General features: G+C 44.9%; 6 protein-coding genes across 6 annotated transcripts; 3 read left to right on the forward strand and 3 right to left on the reverse strand.

The window, feature by feature from the left end:
• Positions 1–327: 327 nt before the first annotated feature.
• GLAREA_08815 (uncharacterized protein) lies at positions 328–1,528 on the forward strand (the record flags this gene model as incomplete). Its single annotated transcript, XM_008077776.1, has 3 exons — positions 328–381; positions 435–913; positions 961–1,528. 3 exons carry the CDS (start codon positions 328–330, stop codon positions 1,526–1,528), a joined length of 1,101 nt encoding a protein of 366 aa, XP_008075967.1.
• A 2,079-nt stretch (positions 1,529–3,607) lies between these two features.
• GLAREA_08816 (Formate/glycerate dehydrogenase catalytic) lies at positions 3,608–5,083 on the forward strand (the record flags this gene model as incomplete). Its single annotated transcript, XM_008077777.1, has 3 exons — positions 3,608–3,896; positions 3,977–4,588; positions 4,635–5,083. 3 exons carry the CDS (start codon positions 3,608–3,610, stop codon positions 5,081–5,083), a joined length of 1,350 nt encoding a protein of 449 aa, XP_008075968.1.
• Positions 5,084–9,091: 4,008 nt separating this feature from the next.
• GLAREA_08817 (uncharacterized protein) lies at positions 9,092–13,337 on the reverse strand (the record flags this gene model as incomplete). The annotated part of the gene is made up of 3 exons (XM_008077778.1): positions 9,092–13,051; positions 13,103–13,214; positions 13,270–13,337. 3 exons carry the CDS (start codon positions 13,335–13,337, stop codon positions 9,092–9,094), a joined length of 4,140 nt encoding a protein of 1,379 aa, XP_008075969.1.
• Positions 13,338–14,089: 752 nt separating this feature from the next.
• GLAREA_08818 (SET) lies at positions 14,090–15,329 on the forward strand (the record flags this gene model as incomplete). The annotated part of the gene is made up of 2 exons (XM_008077779.1): positions 14,090–14,209; positions 14,322–15,329. The coding sequence occupies 2 exons, from the start codon at positions 14,090–14,092 to the stop codon at positions 15,327–15,329; spliced, it is 1,128 nt and encodes a 375-aa protein (XP_008075970.1).
• Positions 15,330–15,912: 583 nt separating this feature from the next.
• GLAREA_08819 (Ankyrin repeat-containing protein) lies at positions 15,913–20,677 on the reverse strand (the record flags this gene model as incomplete). The annotated part of the gene is made up of 10 exons (XM_008077780.1): positions 15,913–16,802; positions 16,838–18,531; positions 18,596–18,870; positions 18,940–19,225; positions 19,278–19,302; positions 19,364–19,549; positions 19,602–19,853; positions 20,036–20,234; positions 20,299–20,331; positions 20,390–20,677. 10 exons carry the CDS (start codon positions 20,675–20,677, stop codon positions 15,913–15,915), a joined length of 4,128 nt encoding a protein of 1,375 aa, XP_008075971.1.
• A 525-nt stretch (positions 20,678–21,202) lies between these two features.
• GLAREA_08820 (uncharacterized protein) lies at positions 21,203–22,013 on the reverse strand (the record flags this gene model as incomplete). Its single annotated transcript, XM_008077781.1, has 2 exons — positions 21,203–21,581; positions 21,628–22,013. The coding sequence occupies 2 exons, from the start codon at positions 22,011–22,013 to the stop codon at positions 21,203–21,205; spliced, it is 765 nt and encodes a 254-aa protein (XP_008075972.1).
• Between the last annotated feature and the right edge of the window lie 113 nt (positions 22,014–22,126).

Here is a 22,126-nt window from a genome sequence, read left to right on the forward strand (position 1 = left end):
GCGATAGCTTCCTGTCAACGATTCGGCGTGGGAAGAAGATAATTTGATTAAGAGGATAGAAACTTCAGCAGAATCGACAGAAATCCAGAGAGCAGACAGCAAGAGTTATTGTGACGTTGAATTAAAGGGGTGGGGGTTCCTATATTTCATGTATTCCTCGTTGAACCCCCACCACCACGCTAGTGGGTGGCTTCGCCAAAAAAAGACACACACTTTCATCAAGCCTCAAATTCGCGACAGTGCGCATCAAAGATCAAGCCCACCACCAACACCACGGTCGCATATACACCAGATCCTCAATATCGAATCTGCGATACGATAGCAATCATGGCCGATACTGCGAAAGAAGTTCCGCTCAACTCGGTGCAAGTGGAAGCACTGGTACGACATTCTGCTCTATGGCGGGGATCTTGAGGACTGACGGAATTATACAGGTTGTGATGAAAATCGTTAAAGCTTGCGCTGCCTCGTTTCCTACTACCGCAACTGGATCTATCGTTGGAATGGACGTAAACGGAACTCTCCAAATCACCAATACTTTCCCCTTCCCAATGCCAGATGTCGCCGCGGCCGATGCCCACCCAAACGATCATATGGCAGCTTCAAACCTCGCCGCTGCTGCTCCACGATCAAAGGCCAATATCACATATTCGAACGAGATGATCAAATACCTAAGGGAGGTCAACGTAGATGCGAACAATGTTGGATGGTACACAAGTGCAAACATGGGCAATTTCGTCAACACCAGCTTGATTGAAAATCAGTTCTTTTATCAAAAGGAACCAAATGAGAGAACCGTTGCTTTGGTACACGATGTCAGCCGAAGCTCTCAAGGTGCTCTGAGTCTGCGAGCTTTCAGATTATCTCCAAGCTTTATGGCTGCCTATAAGGAAAGCAAGTTCACGACTGAGAAGTATGGTGAGCGAATCCGATGGTATGAATTATTCTAATATCGAGCAGCATGCAAAAAACCAAACTCACATACAAGGACGTTCTGGTTGAGCTACCAATTATTGTACACAACTCTCACCTCTTGACCTCCTTCCTCCACCAGCTACCAGCCGAACCCGCGAAGAAAGAACTCGAATTTCCCGCCAGTCTTGCAGACCTTCACGCTACCCAACCTCCGAACCCGCTATATCCAAACTTCGAGTCTTTAGACCTGTCGATCGACCCATATCTTGAGAAGACTTGCGACTCCCTCCTTGATAGCATAGAAACACACTACACGGAGCTGAACAACTTCCAATACTACCAGAGACAGCTTGCCCGAGAGCAGACCAAGATCACAGCGTGGAAGACAAAGCGGGCGGCCGAGAATGCATCTAGAGTACAGCAGAAGCAAGCACCATTACCTGAGGATGAGTGGGAGAGACTATTCAAGCTGCCAACAGAACCAAGCCGATTGGAGGGTATGTTGAATGCTAGACAGGTAGAGCAATATTCGAGACAAGTGGATGGCTTCACTGCGAGCATCACTAGTAAAATGTTTGCTGTCAAGAGCAATTTGCTTCCTGAGAGTTCGTGAGGAATTTGTGTGATATAGGGAAAAGCGCTCTTGCTGCGGCTCGAGATTCTGGAGTTTGCATGGCTGGCGTTCAGAGGGGATCTACGGCCGTTACATTAGCATTGTTCTGCGCAGCTGGTATGATTGCCATGCAAGCGCGGCTCTGCTTACGTTGTAGACATGCTGGTTCAGGATTTTTCAAATAAGCTTGATGTCTGGCGATGTAATTAGAAAACGTAGGCTAGACGGTCGAGAGGAAGATATTTATGAAAATTCAAGAAATCATACAAAACGAGCGTACTTGGATTTATGGTTTACAGTGACCAATGAATTGTAGCGATCCGGCTTGAAAGTTTTACTATTTTTTCTTGTAACGGAGTGTAATTAAATAGATATTCTCGAAGTTTATCCCCAACCAACCTTGTAATTCACGGTTTTAATGAGACTCAATTTGGACGATGAGACTAAATCCCGTCGATTTCTGAATCCGAAACACATGCTCGCTTCTCTAGTATGTTAAGTATATATACGCATCTAGGTAGGTATTTAGGACTGTCTCGTAGTGGCTTATACAAGTGACAGTCAATACACAGCATTTATCCACTTACGTTGACAGAATTGGCATATTTCGTCAACCATGTTCAGTAAATAAGATATGTCTAAACGAACGTCTGTTTGGGCGTGGAATGATGGTTTAATTCAATGGAGTGTTACCTACATGACTAATTGGAATTCCAGGTTACAAAACTGTCAGAAGATCATTGCCATTAAAATTTGTCGACCGCCAGGGTATGATGTGGACTTTGAGACTATAGGTACATTTCATTTTGTGATTAGTACTCACTTTCTTCCTCGCCGTTATATTCTTTTTCAAAGTGACAGCTAAATTGCACGCCCTACTGATGTCGATTGAACGTACAATTTCGAGATTCGCGTATTTCCGATGGCAATCAATGATTGCCTGGGCGAGGAATCGCAAAGTCTTATACCTGGTTATGCTCGTCTTGGAGCTCGATTGCGAAGGCACAATTCTAACAATTCTTTATATTCATCTTGTCGAAGTTATCATTTGACGCGACTTGGGAATTGCCCCAGATCACGTGAGACTTATCGAAACGACTCTTGCCAGATAAAAACAAATCGCAGTCGAGGAGTTAGCTTTCATCATTCTTTGATCGAGTTGACAAAATATCGGATCTTTCGTCAAATCGTTCTCACTAAATTTAAAACTCTGCGGGTGCGAATTTGGTGGTTGGTCGGCGCCCCTTAAAGCTCTATTTCAATTGGGTGTATCACTCGCTTAGGGCATTTTGCCCCATATTTTCTTGGAACGGCACTTTATGGGATGAACTAACAGATAGGTTGGTCAGAAAATAAAAGAAAATTTTCCTTTTCCATATTATGACTTCCAGGTACTGGAATATCTACTAGATTTAATACTTTTCGTAGATAAGTCGAAAACTTGTTGTTACTGGCTAAGATATAGTAGTGGTAGTCAAGCGAGCCAAGTGTCATCCTCCAAGTTCATGTGATATTACTTAATCAGTGTGTCTTTTTAAATTTAAGGACCAGTAGATGTTTATTCGATTTAGCCAATGTAATAGAGACAATACAAAACGCGGTGAGGGCGCGGTTCCCATTGACAATTGAAGCCATCTGACACGTCGCTTAATTCAATATCAATCTCAACCATCACCTTCAATCGTGAATGTTAATTCCTCAAATAGGTGGACGAAATAACGGATAGTGTTCCTAGATGTATGAAGAATTGTATTTGAGTTTGATGCTGTAAAGTTGTTGTGAATTTCAACAGATCGAACTTTTGATACCCCACCATCGCGATCATAATCTCTGACACTTGCATTAGAATTTTCAGGGACCGAGCGCTTATTGGAGGTGAGATAAGCCTACGCTAAACCCTTTTAGGTTCCCCCACCAACAAAAAGGATTCGACCTGAGATTGAGCTTATCCCTCTCTCTTCCTTCTACACCTCCTCTTCTACCAACACCACAACCACCACGTAAGTCCACGACACTTCAATATGATTTCTCATGCTAACTGAGGCTTTATACAGTCCCCATAAAACTGCCCCACTCAAAATGTCGGCTCCCGCTTCGAAATTCAAGGTCGCTGACCTCAGTCTTGCCGCCTTCGGCCGCAAGGAAATCGAGCTCGCAGAGAATGAAATGCCCGGTTTGATGGCTACCCGTGAGAAATATAAGAATGATCAACCTCTTAAAGGCGCAAAAATTGCGGGATGTCTCCACGCGACAATTCAAACGGCTGTTCTGATCGAAACTCTTACATTCCTTGGAGCAGAAGTTACGTGGTCTTCCTGTAATATCTTCAGTACGCAAGATCACGCAGCGGCAGCGGTTGCAGCAGCTGGTAAGTTATCAATTCAAAATAAAGCTCTTGGACATCTAGATCCAAAGTTGTGGTTGTTGGAATCAAAGCTAACCGAGCAGGTGTCCCAATATTCGCGTGGAAGGGCGAGACCGAGGAGGAATACCAATGGTGTTTAGAGCAGCAACTTACCGCTTTCAAAGATGGCGGGTCTCTCAATCTAATCCTCGATGATGGTGGAGATCTTACTGCTCTTGTCCACAACAAGTACCCAGAGATGCTGAAGGGATGCTACGGTGTCTCTGAGGAGACCACTACCGGTGTCCACCACTTGTACAAGATGTTGAAGAACAAGGGCCTTCTCGTACCTGCTGTCAATGTTAACGATTCTGTCACCAAGTCGAAATTTGACAACTTGTATGGTTGCCGCGAATCTTTGATCGATGGTATTAAGCGAGCCACCGATGTCATGATTGCTGGAAAGGTCGCTGTCGTTGCCGGTTTCGGTGATGTCGGAAAAGGATGTGCCATGGCTCTCCACGGAATGGGTGCTCGTGTCATCGTCACTGAGGTTGATCCTATCAACGCCCTCCAAGCTGCTGTTTCGGGTTTCCAAGTCACAACCATGGAGAAGGCCGCGAGCCAGGGTCAAATCTTCGTCACCACAACCGGATGCAGAGATATTTTGGTCGGAGAGCACTTCGAGAAAATGCCTAATGATGCTATTGTCTGCAGTAAGTACCCAACCCATCACGTGATGTTCGTTGCTAATGTTGTTAGACATTGGTCACTTCGATATTGAGATTGACGTTGCCTGGTTGAAGAAGAATGCATCCAGCGTCCAGAACATCAAGCCTCAAGTCGACCGCTTCTTGATGCCAAGTGGACGTCACATCATCCTTCTCGCCGAGGGTCGTCTCGTCAACTTGGGTTGTGCTACTGGTCACTCTTCTTTCGTCATGTCCTGCTCCTTCACCAACCAAGTTCTTGCACAAATCATGCTGTACAAGTGTGAGGATGAGGCCTTCGGAAAGAAGTATGTTGAGTTCGGTAAGACTCAGAAGCTCGAGGTCGGTGTCTACGTTCTGCCAAAGATCTTGGACGAGACCGTTGCCAAGCTCCACTTGGCTCACGTTAATGCTGAGTTGACTGAGTTGACTCCTGTTCAAGCTGAGTACCTCGGCCTTGAGACCGCAGGACCATACAAGAGCGACATGTACAGATACTAGAGATATATCCTTGCGGTTTCATTTTACGGCGTAGCGGAAAGGGAATTATTCAACACGATTAATGATGCTATGAATCGGGAAAAGCATTTGTCCTTCAACGGCATATATAAAGCGATCTCGGAAGGAACAAAAGTCTTCAACAATGGGAAATAGGGTCGAACATTTGCTTAAGCGAAAGGAGTTACTTGGCTGGCTATTCAACAACGGTCAAGTAGGAGTCGTTGCATCTTTTGCTAGGACGGTAGAAAACATGTTGCTTGTGAATAAAGAATATGGATTACTGCTTCGGCAGGTTTAGTTCTCATACGACTTGTATCGAGGCTGCGTTTTGTGATGTGGTGAAGCGTTTGTGACTTTCCACTAATATCACATGATCTTGAAAAATGCATCTCGCGGAAACTCTTAACATCCAATTACTTATGTTTCCCGAGTTAGTATGTGCACCACATATACTTCGTTATTGCAACTAACGATTATCTTTGTATTGACCCGTGACGGCAACCTTTTCGAAACTCGTAGTATCGGACCAGAGACTTGCCCATTCGGAGCATGGTCGGGGTCGGTACAGGTCATCACCCCGAATCGTAATCGCCGAAAGGTGCGCTCTAAAGCCGAAGTATACCTCCCATTTGGCTAGGTGACTTTTTGTTATTTAATAGAACATCCGAGTCATCGAAGTATGCAAGAGACTTCAAGTGTTAGTATTAATACTACAAACGAAGCAAAAAAAGCTAGCTCCACGCCACATATACTTTTCCCTGTTTCGAGTCAATTAAAACCAATTATACTAGATCATACAGAAACAAGATAAATCTTCTACTAAAAGCTTCAGCAGATTTCTAACCATACTAACTAACCACGGCGTAGCCATAATCGACTTATTTGAAAAAAAGACCAGCGAGCCTGTAACGAAATAACGCGTCCAAAAACAGAAAATAATGAACAGCCTAATCTGTCAAACCCTTGACCAAAGAAATACAATCACAAACATAACCTCTCGACTAGATAGAAGCTTTCATTTGTTCCACACCTTAGGCAAAGCCGAATTTCCAAAACTCTACTCTCGTTGGTCCATCGGCCCAGCAGCCTGCTGGTACACTTCTCGAAAACTTTGAAGCTGTCTAAGGTATATTTGTATAGACTCTTCGTACGCGAGGTGTGGTTGATCAAGGTCTGAGTTAGTGTTGAGGAGGAGTGATGGATAGCGAAAGTGCTGCGAAAGACTGTGATGGGTTGATGTTGATTGGATTTGGTCGCGAGGAAGTGCTGGCAACGGTGATGATGGAGTTGGGATAGTCATAATAGATGGATGGGTTTGTGTAATGGTTTTATCTGCGTTTGTAATGACTTGAAGATTATTAAGCTGATGGTTGTTTTCTCGAATAGTGGCCGAGGTAATGAGATTGTTGAGTATATCGATAGCTCTAGGGATATGTTGATTCGGAAAGGTGACAACGATTGTGCTGACGATCGCCAGACGGAACACAACTGAAAGCCTGGAACGTCTTGAGACAACGAGGACATAGGATATGGTAAAACGGTGGACGTCGAGGTGAGAAGTGAAGGTGATGCGGGGAGTGTTGTCAAACATGTTCGTGAATGATTCCATGATATTGAGAACGAAACGAAGACCCTCAAGGACTTCAGGCAGAGATCCAACGATAGTAAAAGTGTTTGTGTTGGAGAAAATTGCAGAGGTATATGTCATAAATACCATAGCGACAGCAACATGGGATTCGTGGAAGGACATCGCGATGAAATTATATAATAAATTAATCAACCAAAAACAGACCTTAGTTCGACGGCGACGACGACGATGACGACGATAAGAAGATTATAAGAGACTTGTCGTAACAAGTGTGAAAAAGTATGGCGATACCAAGGCACTTTAGCGACGACGTCTTTTTGACACCAAAAAATATTTCGTGGAAGAAGATGGAAAACAAAGGAACGAAAAGAAGATGACATATTTATACGCTTCCAACATCAGCCCAACATACAAGTTCTAAGAATTGAGAACTGAGAAACGGAAAACCGTATATCCCCATTTTCGTGGTGTTGTCGAAAACCGCAATCCGGGAAACCCCCCTTATGCGCCACCAACTTAAGCGAGTGATGACAATGAATAACGGCCTCGTACAGGAGGAAGTAAATCGCAGAATTTATTGTTAGCCATTTTATTCTTAGGAGTTAGTGAGTACTTTGCATTTGAAACTTAGTAGAAAAGAGAGTTTCAAACTATCTTGTTTCCCGAGAACAGTGGACGATATACCCATTGTTTTGTCAATTTTATTAAGGAAATGTCATGTTTTTACTGCTACTTACATTGTAAATCACAAGAGTACTCCACGTACTCACTTTGAGAACAGATCTAAGCCCAAGAAATGTAAAGGGTTTTACAAATTGAGATAATTTGCCTTACATTTAGAGACTTGAAAATGCAAATGCATTCTTAAAATAGCTCTCTCACATTACTAAGCAGTTGAAAAACGCAATCCGCAAAAGCACACATTTAAGCGGCCCTCTTACTCGCGCGAGTGCTACTAAAATAAGCGCTTATATTGACTTCCGGGAAACCGTAAATCATAAGCGCTGTAATTGGCGCTTAGATATTATTGGAGATGGAGATGAAAGTATTATATTCCGTTTTCACTGTAATCGAAACCTGGTATGAAGTCATTCGTAAAAAGAAAAAGTAGGGTTTTGGGGAATGTTTTAATTTTCGATTTACGGGATTATTGAGTACGGAAGCGGCAAGACTTTTTAATGTCACGGAATTGTTGAAGATGGAGGAATTAGTGAAAACAATGATTGAAGGGAAAGGATTGGGGATTTGTCCAGTTGATGAGAGGTCAACGTGTTGGCCTCCAAAATTATAGACAAACATGACTTTTGATGTAATAAATTTGAAACCAAGCTGAAGAGGTATTGTATAAGCCATTGGGAAAGAAGGTTACGAAGTCAACACAAGTGAGAGAAAATCCAGATACTAGTTTACTTTTCTCTTCTTGTTAATGGCAGGATGGTCTTTGAGTTATTGAAAAGAGCCAGTGTCATTTTTTCTAGCCACACCTTTAATAATAGAACGTCCTCTCAAGTCCGATAGAATTCCGAAACTGACATCTTAAACCCTTTCCTACAGTGCACAAAAGCCACAATAGTTCGAAGAAGAAAATACAGTAACATGAAATTCGCTCAAAATAACCAAGAAAAACAAACATTTTGATGATGACATATAATAGAGGGTGTCCCGTCAATCACGTAACACACTGGTGAGCCATTGAATGGAACACCAAGCTATGTAGTTCTTCAGATATTGTGGCTAATTTAGTCCCTGCCCATATGTATTTCGAAAGGCATTGGAATGAAAAAAATGACATTTTAAGATGAAGTCTCAAATCTAAAAACCACAAAATCATTCTGCCAACAACCAAGACAAATGAACTGTTACGAATTTACGCGACTTTATAGTGCAAACTAAAAGGCAGTTCCTGCCTACAGAGATGTCGTGCGTTCATGTATCTATCACCAGGATCTTTCTGTGTCGACTTTACAGAATTAATAGGCACATAGAAGAAGAACAAAGATGACACCATATACAAGAAATGATAGTGTAAATATGCAAATTCGAATTTATGCACACAAGTTAACCTTATATCCAAGCCCCCCCCCCAATCCATCTACAAAACCCAAATCAAAAGGGACCTCGCAAAATGGTATCATCGCAATGAATGCATGCCATACCAACCCAAACTAAAAAGATCCCAATATTACACAATTTATGTCGATATACACCCCCCTTCCATCCAAACCGTAACGCCATGCCATGATCCTACTTCTTATTTTTTCCCACTCTCAACACTCATATCGAGAGACCACAACGAGTCCCAAATGACCGACCTCTTCGTAGGACTGCTCCCCTCAGCCATCCTCTTCGTCGGACTATTCCCCTCCGTCCGCGCAGGAAGAGCCATATTACTACCCTACCACCAAAACCATCAGCGAAACTCAGGGACCCATAAGACTATCAACGATCTGAGAATGTCTAACCTCGGGATTAATCGGCGCTTTGCCCGCGTCCTCGCGGCTTCTCGGCCTCGATATATGCGCTTCCGCTGGTTCAGCTGGCGATTGCAGACCGGTCGTCGACGACGCTTTAAGCGAGGCGGCATCTGTAGCGATGGTTCCGTTTTTTATAAGACTGCTTGCGGCTAGTGGGACTGCTTTCTTAGAGTTGACACTACTTCGACGACTATCAAGACTCTTACTAAGCGTTTTGTTGATGCCCTCTACGCTACTGCTAGACTTCTTGCTACGACGAATATCGCCCGTTGCATCGATACGGGCACTCGCAACTGTGCTTTTTCCGAGTCCGGGGGTCGAGGGCGCCCCAGGTTTCTCTTCTGTCGCTTCGATGAGATACCAGCGGAGACCGTCGGATAATTCAAATGGATTGTCGTCTTCTATGGAGTTGCTGTCGATAGATTTACCGTCGATGGCGCGGGAGCTTGACATCGATTTAGAGAGATCCACGACTCGATCTGAGATTTTGTGAATTCGTGCCAGCAGCCAATCTCGTGATTGTAATTTGTGAGAGTCATGCTCACGAAGGAAGTAATGAGGTGCCCCGACATTAAAGGCTGCCCAAGCTCCGGTCGCTTGATTTCGAGTAGGTAGGAAAAGAGCAAGATCACCCTCTTTGAAATGCTTATAAGCGATCTTCTCGTGTGCCTCCTTTTGAGCTACATGAGACTTTTCGCGGTATGCACGAGCGTCTTTGTTATATTTCTTAGCAGTGTACTCAACATCCTTGAGTCTCTTGGTGATAACTTCGCAAAATGCCTCCACATCAAAGTTGCCGATGGAGTTCAAGAATGCTTCATACTTGGCAGATTCTTCTTCTAGGTCATCGTTATGCATCCAGTAGAGCAAATCCAAATCGCCACTATCGATCATGGCTTTTCTCGTGATGTTGGCAGAACTCTTTCTAAGTGAAGAACCAGGATCCGATGAATCGTTCGCATTAGACTTGTCAGGTCTTGGAATTCGCTGTATAGTCATCGAGTTACCTTCTCTTGTAACAGAATAGCTAAGCCTCTCAAGCAGTCGACATAATCTATCGTTTTGATTGTAGACACGACGAGAAAGGTCTTTTGTTCGGTCGGTTCGAGCATCAAATCTGGAGATAAGTGCAGTCTGTCTCTTTTTGGCGAACTCGTGTTTTTCTTGAAACGTCCTAAGCTCTTCCTCGAGACTGCCGATACGGGATTGTCGAGTAGCAAGATCTTCTGATATCCTTGTTACCTTACGCTCTTCTTCCTCGAGCCGATTACGAAGAGCTTCAGAGCCCGTCTCGCCGTCCGAGATCTTCGTCCTAAGACTGCTCAGCTGGTCTCGTTCATCTACTAGCTCTTCTTTTATGGAGTTGAATTTAGCTTGTTCAGAATCCAAGAGCTCACGAAGACGCGTCACTTCCTGTTTTTCTTTGGACAATGTTTCTTGTGCTTTAGCTAGCTCCTCTTTAACAGTTACGATCTCTTTATTTGCAGCATCTCGATCCGATCTGGCAATAGTTGCATCGCTTTTAACAGACTCGAGTTCAGACACAAGGTCTCCAGAGAGGCTCACGAGTACTTCGGCAAGTGCGGCGGGTTCCAACGATTTCTTAGACTTCGGTGATAGCTGTGCATGGATGTCATACAAGACCTGCAGCTGCTCTTCAGCTGTCGATTCAGCCTTTTCAGCTCTTTGAAGTAATTCGCGATTGTCTTCCTTGAGCCTCAATATCTGCCTTTCTAGATTTGCGTTTGTTTCGCGCTGAAGCTTAGAATCATTCCGAAGGAAATCCACTTGTCCTTGCGTTTTCTGAAGTTCCGCCGCGTGCGTTTTCTGCAATCTCTCTAGGTCATCCTGAAGTTCTCGCACGCGATCCTCGACTGAAGCTTCCCTAGAGCCTAACAAGCGTTCAACTTCTTCATCAACCTCCTCGAGTCTCACCTTCATACGCTTAATTTCATCCTCAAGAGATTTCCGCTCAGCCATAAATTCGCGTTGTTGGGCTTCAAAATTCTGCAGAAGATCTTGCTTGGTGGAATTAGCTTCATCAACCAAAACCTTTAGGTCATCCGCTTTCGTAATCCTAGACGCGATTTCCTTTTCCAAGCCTGCAACCTTCTCACGCTCTGCGTTCGCATCAGCTTCTGCAGACAAAAGCTTCTGCTGGAAAGCTTTCTCATCAGCGCCATGATGAGCCGAAAAGCGGCGAGAAGAAACCGAAGACCTCCGAGATTGATCTTCTAGCAGATGTGGAGATGCCAAAGGATTGTTGGTGATATGTGGATCGGGACTTGGTTGGCCTTGTGATTGAAAGATGTTTCCCGTAGAACTGCGACTCTGAGATTGTTGATGGAGAAGGCCTTCTAACCGTCGAATGCGGCTCTCAGCGGTTTTCAGCTTGTTTTCTGTCTTCTGTCTTTCTTCTTGGAGGACTCTTATGGATTCATCGTCGCCTCGAACAAGTAATGCGCTTCTTCCAAGTGCGGCTTCATGTATACTACCAGCCTTGAATGCCCTAGCACGCTTGCTTTGTTGTTTGGTTGGATTGTTGAGTTCTGTGAAAATCTTTGAAACATTGGTAACCAGTTGCGAGTTACCATCCAGAGATTTCAAGACGTCCAAGAGTTGCTCAAGATCTTGTCTTGTAGCCTGTGGCCAGTCCTCCTCATCATCGTGAAAATTGACTTCAACACCGGTCACTTTCCGTTCGGGTTTGTCACCCCAGAGCATACTGCCCGTTGCTTTCTGCCACTTTCTCCGTCGACGGGCCTCTTCATCTTGAAATGTTGCCATTTCGTTAGCCAGCGTTGTAGAATCTGACCTCATTTTCTCGGTCCACTCGCGTCTACGAATGGCCTCGGCTATGAATGAGGCGTATGTTGTAGGCAAAGTGTTCAGTAATTCCAGCATATGCAGTGCATCGAGTCCTTCGTCGTCCACGTTAAGGGCTGCGAACCTTAAATTTGCATCAGATAGAAGAGCTGTGATTGAAGAGATATCATGCATGATATCCAACGATCGCGCAGCCATGGCGTTGCGTGCTTCTGTAGAAGAATGCAGAATGGCGTCCATTTCAGAAGCCCTTTTGAGAAGGCTAGGCAGGAGGTTCTTCGTGTGGAGAAGGGCAGACTTGGAGGCTTGTGATATGTTCTTGCTGTTGTTCGCATATCCCAGCACACTCTCGTAGTCGTTACTAATCTTCTTAGCAACCGCCTCAATATCTTCCATTAGTTGGATCGGTTCATTGATTCGAGTTGATATTGATCGAGTCGGATCGCTTTCCACCTTATCAAATAAGCTATCCATCTCCTGTAGAACCTGATCTACCTTGGTTCCGAGAGCCGCACTATCCTTATTTAACTTCGATGTGATGCTTCGGACAATCTTGCCAGCGGTCTGCACGTCTGTCTGATCTACGAGGTCTTCAAGTGTGGAGCTTGGCCTGTTCTTGCGAGGAGTTCTGCCGGTAATGAAGTCGACCATATCGCTGCTGGCCGGCAATGAGCGCAGTCTACCAACGGATGTATCCCAATTAGTCCCAGCTGCCTCCTGCTCCTTTTGAATATCCTTCGACCAAGTCTGTATGTCTGCATTTTTCTGGTCCAGCGCTTTTACATGTTTCTCCAAATTATAGATAACGGCATCCACACCAAGAGCCATGACGTGAGCTTCGCTGTATCTTTCTTGGGCTTCGTTCGACATTGCCATACAAGTCTCGACGATCTCGAGGGCCCATGACCGCCGTGCCTTAAATAAATCCTTCCATGCTTCCAAGTTCTTCTGGTCTGCTATTGTATCGGGAGCTTTCGACGGGGTATATTTCGTAGGCATAGTAATATCGAGTTGCGCCTCTTCTATGGAAGTTGGAAAAGATGGTTGTCCTATCTGCTTGTCATAGATGAAGACCTCTTTCTACTCACTGTCAGCCTAACTTAGAGTTTACATTTGTCACCAATAGCTTACTTCTGTAGACAACATAGGCAGTTTGACAGGTTTCCCCTGCCGTGTCAACCCAACATGGTTCTGCACCGACACCGAGCTATTTCGAGCAACCCAGCTTCGAAAGTCGTCAATCCTGATCAGAGAATTAGTATGCCTAAAGCGTTTCCCAGCACAAAGGTACAACTTACGACGTGAAAGTCCCTGGATCGACCTGTAGTCGTTGACCCGTATGGGCAAACGAAACCTGAAGAGCCATCCCCACCGCTACCTACAGCTCCTCAAAGCAGCAAACGTCCACACGATGTCAAGATTCGTGGTGTTGTTGATGTCGCATGACAGAGGAATAATCTTACTCGCTCGCCGATCCGCAAGGCTTCAGGGCCTTGTCTCATTCTGACGCCACTGTTCGGCAACGCACAAGCCACGCTTGGGGTCGCGTGAATCCACCACGAACCTTTGTCACTTCGCAGGACGTTTTATTAATCACTATAAAGTGGTGACTTCTATCTATATTATATTGTTGTATGTTTAGACCAGACGCGCCTCGCGGAGTATAAATCAAGTGTCAGTTACCTACCCACTAAAATTGGGCTGAATAATAAGTCGACTTCGAATAGAGCTTAACGAATATAGCTTAAAAAAGCTCATTTACTTAAAATAATTCACGGAATAGTAGTAATGTCCTAGGTTAGTCCACTAAATATACGATATTTCGTTAACTTAATCGGAGAAATATTATATGTCGGCTATTACTTCTTTTGTCCTCCGCGAGGCGCTTAACCTTAATTATTAGCATATCTATATAAAGGATAGTATAGTAAATATAGACGTCTAAAAACTACTACAAAATAGAGATATATTCTGTGTCTTAAGTATATAAAGTTTTATATCAAAAAATCCCTATACTTCTTTTGTCACTATATTCACGTGACCAAGTTTTACTCTTTCTTTTGTCCCTCGTCTATTCTTTCTCGATTCCCTAAACACGTCTGTTATTTTCATTCCCTCATGGAAGCTTTTAAACAATTTACAGACTGGGCTCTGGCTCGGGGAGTTACGCTCGATGGAATTTCGACACACAAATTTCCCGGTAAGGGATTCGGGTTTACCGCAGACAAAACACTTGAGGTATGCGGGAGTCCCTTTTTCCTACGCTTGTACGGGCATTAATCGCGTCAAACAAATATATCGACATTTGCTTTAAGTATTTTCGTGCAAGCTCGATTTAACAATTGAGCAGATTGGAGAAATAGTATTATTCGCTCCTGTCTCTATTCTGCGAACAGCCCATACCGTTCCCAAGAGCATCTCTAAACGTATTGGTAAAATTAGCGTCAACGGACTTCTGGCTGCTGAGCTTGCTATGGACACATCGGGTTTCTACGCTCCGTGGCGAGGTGCCCTACCTACAAAGCAAGAAATTGAAGATTCGATACCGTTCATGTGGCACCCTTCGCTCCAAGAGCTTCTCCCATCCGCATCGTTATCCCTCCTGGAAAAGCAGAAAGAAAAACTATCCTCGGACTGGGCCGCTGTCTCTGCTGCCTTCTCCGCACTATCTTATGAAGTCTATGTATATCATTGGTTCATTGTCGGCACCCGAACGTTTTATTATACTTCGCAAAAATTAACAAACATCAATCATGATGATTGCCTGGCTCTCATCCCTCTCGCTGATGTATTCAACCATGCCGATGTTGGTTGCGAAGTCACCTTCTCGCCCTCCGGCTACCACATCCGAACCGACCGACGAATTGAGAAGGGTGAGGAGATTTGTATAAGTTATGGGAATCATAGCAATGATTTCCTGCTTGCTGAATATGGGTTTATTCTTGTCGAAAACAAATGGGATGAGATCGTCCTTGATGAGATTATCTTACCACTATTCTCAGAGGAGCAGTTACGGGAATTGAACGAGGCCCGCTTTTGCGGAAAATTCGCTTTGAGCAAAGATGTTGTTTGTTACCGCACGCAAGTTGCTGTACGGTTGCTATGTATGCCGGTCAAGAGATGGCGACATTTGGTGGCAAATGGTTTAGGGGATGATGAGGATGAGTATCAAGCGAATGTGGACAGGATACTGATGGATGCTTTAAACCCATTGTTGAATGTCGCTTGCGAAAAGATCAAGCAGGTGGATGCACTCCACTGTGGCCTCAAGAGCCAAAAGGAGATATTACGCACACGATGGAAGCAGATACACCTACTGTTGACGACCTTTATGTCCAAGTTGGAAAGCAACACTTGAAGGCTGTTGTCCAGAACCAAGAAAAATTCCATGATGCACCAGGGTGTTGCAAGACTGACGGGACACCCCTTAGGATATAAATAACGACATTCTGTCCCAAGTTTATATTTCCCTAATTCGTTGTGTACAATATTACCTCTATTACAAAGGGTAAATATAATGGTTTAGTGAAGGTGTGTTATAAAGGCGGTTTCTGACATCAATACTCTAGAAAGGTGTCCCATCAGTTTTACAACACACTGGTGATGGGACCATTTTCACGAGACGTGTTCGGTGATGCGTAGTCCTCAATCAACCACTTTTATCCTTTTCTTTCAGCAGCAAAGCACCAGTGCATTGCAAAACCGACGGGACACCATGTAACAATAACGCGCCCCAGTTTCCACTACACCTTCCTTAAAATTTATATTTAGCCTCTACAATAGAGACAACATCGTATTTTACTCAGAAGAATTAAGTAAATGTAAACTTTCGGTGATGGCATTACTGTTCTACCGTAGTAAGGTGTCCGGTCAGAATTGCAACACACTTGTGAAGCATGAACAACGTAGGCTAGCACCAGTACATGAAAAATGAGTTTCTCCTAACCTTGTTCCAGGAGCCTCAGTACCGCGACTTGCCCACTACTAACCGCAAGCTGTCGCGGTGTTAAGCCATTCTTTGATCCCAACCCAAACCACTGGCAAAGAAATCCGCTGAGTGGCGCCTCCGCCATTTCCACTTCACACTCTTCATATTCGATCTCCTGGGCTCTACCCCAGTAGGCTTCAGCCTCGACGTTAGCTCCCTGTTTGAGCAGCTGGGCCACAATTGAATGCCAACCCTTGAAAGCCGCCATGTGTAGTACGGTAAGATCATACCGCGATTTCGCCTTCACATCTGCCCCCAAATCCAACAGAATTTGAACCACTGATTCTTCCGTATTCTCCGCTGTCCATACTATCGCCGTCCGTCCCCAACGATCCAGTGCATCAATGTTAGCTCCCTTTTCGACCAGCATCTCCACTATCGTTTCGCTACCATGTTTAGCGGCCCAGTGTAGTGCTGTTCGTCCATGGTAATCATCGGCGTTGACATCAGCTCCATTCTGGATGAGCCAAAAGACTATTGACATATAACTGCTCTTGGCGGCTAGAAGCAGGGCTGTCCATCCGTATGCACTCGCGTTGACATCCGCCCCGTTCTCGACCAAAAGCTGCACAACCTCCTCATTCCCGCAGTCGCATGCCCAGTGCAACGCAGTCCGTCCGTCATATCCACTTATGTTGACGTCGGCCCCATTGTCTAGCAGTAATTTCACAGACTCTTGGTGGCCCTTCGTTGCGGCTATGATTAGAGCGGTCCATCCTCCGATATCCTTTCCATCTACGTCTGCCTTTCTATCTAATAGAACCTGCGATCTACCAAGCTGTTGCTTTTGAATGGTTTCGCGCAGGCCCGTGAGTGCAGTGCTCGCCTCCGCCTTCTTTTCTGCTGCTTCCTGTAAGAGCGCTTTCGTCCGGGGTCACGTAGTTGCAAGGCAGCCCAATCTAGTATCGCCATTCCATCTTCAACTAGAGGTAACAGTACTTGGACAAGAACCTCGTGTCCTTTCAGGGCTGCGACATGCAGTGGTGTCCAGCCATTCTTATCTTTGACGTTGGAACTGGCGCCATAGTCCAGCAACAGTCTCACTGTTGCTTCGCGGCGCCTCAAGACGGCTCGGTGCAGTGCCGTAAACCCAAACTTATCTTTTCTATCGACGTCGGCCCCGTGTTGAAGAAGGAGTTCCACAACTTCTGGTGGCCCATCTTGCGCGGCCAAACTCAGTGCCGGTTGGCCATTGTCATTCGTAGCATCGATGTCAACCTTGTACTTTAGCAGTAGCTGGACTAGTGCCTTATGGTTAACCGCTAAATGTAGGATACTATTTCCGTAGATATCTCTAGACCTGACGTCTGCACCATTTTGCAGAAGTACCCGCATTGTCTTTTCATGCCCTGATGGTGCTGCAAAGTCCAGTGCCGTACTGCCTAGTGCATCCTGCGCGTTGACCTTGGCCCCGTTGTCTATTAGCATTTGTACAGTTAGTTCATGTCCTTCTTCAGCCGCTAGACACAGTGCCTTATTTCTTCCATCATCATCATTGGCGCTGATGTCGGTGCCATGCTCGAGTAGTAACCTCAGTACTTCATTGTTCCCTCCTAGCACCCCCCAGTCCAGCGCAGTCCACCCTTCGTAATCTTTTGTAAGGACATGTGCTTTTTCTAGAAGGAGCAGTTCCAGTACTGCTGTATGCTCATTCCTGGCGGCCCAGTAAACAGCCGTCTCTGCCTTGTCATTTTTCGTGTTAACATCGGCTCCATTAGCTAGTAGCAGCTGTATTACCGACATGTGGCCGTTCCTTGCAGCTAGCTGCAACGCTGTTGCGCCGTCGCTATCACGGATATCGACGTCTGTCTCTTGTTCCGATAGAATGGTAAGAATCTTGTCTAGACCCCAGTAAGCGACAACATGTAAAGGCTTGAATTGCTCAGGAAAACGACCCTGCCAGTCCTTGATTCGATGTCCTACGAGGTACAGTATCTGGATCGAAGAAGACAGCTTTGGCTCATCCTTTAAAAACCTCAAAACTAGGTCTATGACTCTCTCGTGAAGTTGCCCTCCCAAAACATGAAATCCCCAGTTGCGAGACGCGTAGTCGAGGAATTGGTACTTCTGCAAGCGTTGAGATAGTTCATTTTCATCCTGGCACGGACCTTCTTCAAAGGCGTCAAAATTCAAGTAGGTCAGGCAAGCTCTTGCCATCTCCACTTCAAGGTCTGGCAGAAGTTTCCCAGGATTGTCTTCTAGATACTCTTGTAAAGTGAAGTGTACTAGCCCCACGATGCCAGTATTTTCATCAATCATGATGAGACCAGCACAAACGCTGAGTAAGATTTCGATATCCGGAAAAGCGGCTTCGTCTAAATCTGTCTCATCAGCTTCTGCGGCCAAGGCGTGGAGGAGCTCCTCTATAACTAGCGGTCTTCTAGCACAGAATATGTACGAGAGTGCTTTTATTGCTAATTCACTATCCTCATCTTCTTGATTCTGGATTCTCATCATTGCCTCCCCATAGAACTCAAGGACGCCTTTTCGGAATTTATCCATAGTTTTGCGAACCATTTTGAGACTTTGTTGCCGGCACAAGTGCTGAATCTGGAGATAGGCAAAGAGGAACCTAAGAATTGTCATCAAACTTTGCACTTTACATAAAGAGGGGTGCTTTACGCAGAAAAACTTACATTCCAGTGGTCTTTTCGCTCACGCATTTGATTATGTCTTCCCTCAAATGACTGTCTTTAGCAGTAAACAACGACAATCTGTTGTTTGTACTTATTTCATTTTCCAAATAAGTCTTGACATCCGACACACTGGCTGAGATATCGATTCGACGTATGGTTGGAAATTTTGCCTTCAGGTCTAGGTGTGGGCGAGAGGTGATGAACAGCCGGACAAATGGCTCAATCTTGCCAATTAAAGAGAGAAAATTGTCTCTGTTGATCTCAGGGCACTCATCCTAGGTCGTATCGCATCGTTAGCCATCTCGATATTTGTCAAAGCTGACGGTCTGATAAAAAAATCTTACGAGGGCATCAATGAACAAATAAGTTGTTCGAAACAGGAGAGAGATTGATTTGATAAGTGAGGTCCACTCGTTGCCCGTGGGATTTCGTCTGTTCCTGACATTCTCTTCGCAGAACTTTTGCACTTCAAGAGGAATTGGGCTTGTCTGCTCGGTTAACTGTCGCGTTATACTAGACATAAGCTCGAGCTCGGATTGGGTCTTTGGATCCTTGTAGTCGCAATATATGTACACAATGGCTGCTTCGGTTCCTCGAGTGACCTTTTGGGTATGGTTTACCGCGAGAGATCTAATAAATATAAGATTGTAGAGAAATTGTTAGTGATAGGTAATGTACTTACGTCAGAACGGTCTTTCCAGCACCCGCTTATTCAATAAATTAGCAAATTAAGACCAAAGACCAAGTGTCAGGGAAACCGCGACTTACGAATTCCGGGGCACCAAAGTATTGAGGATCCTTCACCTTTCAACCACCCTTCGAATTCGTCAGCTTGTATTAGCCACTGGCCAGTGCCATGATGGCACTTTGCGAAAATATCATTTTGCTTCTCATGGAAGTTGAGCGACGAAAGCTTTGCTAGTATATCAGCTCGCTGAATTGTAGCCTCATGACCTGCGAATCAAATTAGATAAGAAGAGCCGGATTCAAATGGCAACAACCGTACTCTCTAGATATTTTTCCAGGCGTTCTGTTCGGTTTATAAGGGTCTGAGTATTTGAGTCTGTACGTCCCGCTATATCTAGGCCTTCCCGCACAACTGCGTATATAGCAGTCGATTCTTTCTGCAATCGCCCTACGCCTGCCAAAGTTACATTTCGAATTGCGCCATGTTCATGCTGAACCATTTTGTGGAAGTGCGCGTAAGCGGTTGCAAGTTCGTCGTCTTCGCCCGAGGTTAGGTTTCGAAACGCCTTGACTAGTGAAACTTTTAGTTATCTGCTAAGGCATTCTTGAATACTTGGAAAATGAGTGTGTGCGCGGGCACAGTATTGTTACAAACAGGTGTGTATGCATTGTTCTCGGGCGGAGCGCAATCCGACGATGCGGATTGATTTGTGGTATGATTGACTCAGAGAACTATGCTAGAAGTCTACTTACCAATTCTCTTTACCTTAATGTACTTTGCAGATATGGCACAGAGACACAAAACGGATGCGAGGACCTCAGCAAGGGCTACTTCCAGTTCCGGCACAGAAGGGACCCATGTCTCTAAGATCTTGAGCCTACTTAGGTATAGATCCAAATCTTCAAACAGTCCAGTAATTTTATCGTAATCTGCAGAGACAGAGCCCGCGGCCTGAAGTTTGTTAGCTTCATGATTTCAAACGAGAGAACGATCATACTTTTATCAATAAACTGACTGCTGTGAAAATGGCAGTGCTGGGAGGGAATAACTATGTAATAATGACATGAGCCATCGTCAAAAGTGTTTTTTCAGAACTTTTGGCCTACAGTTGAAACCGCTTGCGCAACCATATTACTCAACTTCTCGATAGTGCCCAGGCTCCTACTCACGAGCGACCTGAATCTGTCCAATTTAGAACTATCATGGCGATAGGTTTTGAACTTGGTTTCTCTCTCATGTATATCGGCCAAGATTTCTTCTACATTATTAGCAGCGCCTAGACTTTCGATCTTCACGGTAGTGATCGCCTCGTAGCGAACTAACGCTGCTTTCCATATAGCGCCAACATCAGTAGTAGCGGTTCTCGATCTGATGGACAATTCAGTTGTCGACATGTTGATCCCGGGAAAGCAGTCATAGAGCTTGAAGATTCGTCTTCTACAATTACCGAGGCTATAGGGTCGGATTATAGAAGAGGATACTGCGTTTGAACTTGAGGCTATTCGTTTGGGTGTCCCATCAAGTGCAGGACGCACGTCACGTGCCTACAGAATATGTGAGAGGCTGCGCCGCGCTTGATGGGATAGCCTCGATTCAGGGCGTACGTAACTAGGTACCTTTCGGACCTAACAAATAATAAGTAGGGGAAAATGCCATCTAATTTTCCCTACTAGTAGTAATTATTACTATAAGTAAATCCACTTAAAATAGCGAAATTTAAACCTACGCTTTCGCTTACGGAAGTGAAAAATCGAATAGGAAACATAAGCGGTAATTTACAGTCCTCTACTACTTATACTACTCTCTACAAGCTCGTTAACAAGATAACGGTATCAAAGTAGAGTGATATCGACGGTATAGTTATTAGGCTCTCCAAACTCAGGCACGGGAATTACTCTCGAATCCATCGTCAACCTTAATCACCCATCACCCGCTTCATCATTATCCAGAACAATCTCAAGCAGCTCCGGATCTCGAGCCCAATCAACACCACTACCAACGATCGTGCCACTCGCCGTACCCTTCATTATCCTCCAGGTCTGCCGAATCGACTTCACCTTCTGATCCATTTCTGCCAAGTCTTTTTGTGCTTTTCGAGACATGTTGTCCCTTTTTTGAGTGTCTGCATCTTTGGCAAGGGAGATCATCTGGGCAGCTAGTTCTGCATTTTGGCGATTTGTATTGACGTTCTCTGTCTCGACTTTGATTAACTCCTTTTTGGCATTCAACACTTTTCGCGATAAATCTGCCAGAGTCACCGACAACGTATCACGTTGTTCCAGTAAAGGTAACAAATCCCTAGGCAAGGTTAATACCGAGCCGCTAAAAGTCGAGTCATACTTACTGCTCTGCCGTCGAAGCATTACTGCCAGCATGAACTGCTTTCAGTATGGGATTCGCAATCAAAACACTTTCGACAATATCATTTCGAAGCTGATATGCTGTCTTGGCTTCCAGGAGTCCTTGCTGAGCAGCTTTGATATCTTCCTCAGTAACGTTGGCGTTCTCATCTGGGTATGTCAGTGTCAAGAAGCGAGCAAGTGAACTAGTGACTCTACCTTGTGATAAAGTTCCCTGCGACTTCAGTAGAGCAATATTCAGTTGCAACTCTTCCATCCGCGCGTAAAGATCTAGCACTCTTTGCTCTTGCTCTGTGAATAAGGGCTGATCTATTTCGGCTGGAGCTTCCTCAACACCCTCCATCGCATCCGTTATTGCATCATCAGCCATACTGCGGATCATATATCTTGTAACATCACGTGGTGTGGTGCCTTGAGTGTGAACGAGCTTCCATACATCATCGGCCTTGATTCCTGAATCACGAAGTGCTTCTGTACGAGTAG

This window comes from Glarea lozoyensis, assembly GCF_000409485.1.
Source record: "Glarea lozoyensis ATCC 20868 chromosome Unknown GLAREA1, whole genome shotgun sequence".
NCBI classification, from domain to species: Eukaryota; Fungi; Ascomycota; class Leotiomycetes; order Helotiales; family Helotiaceae; genus Glarea; species Glarea lozoyensis.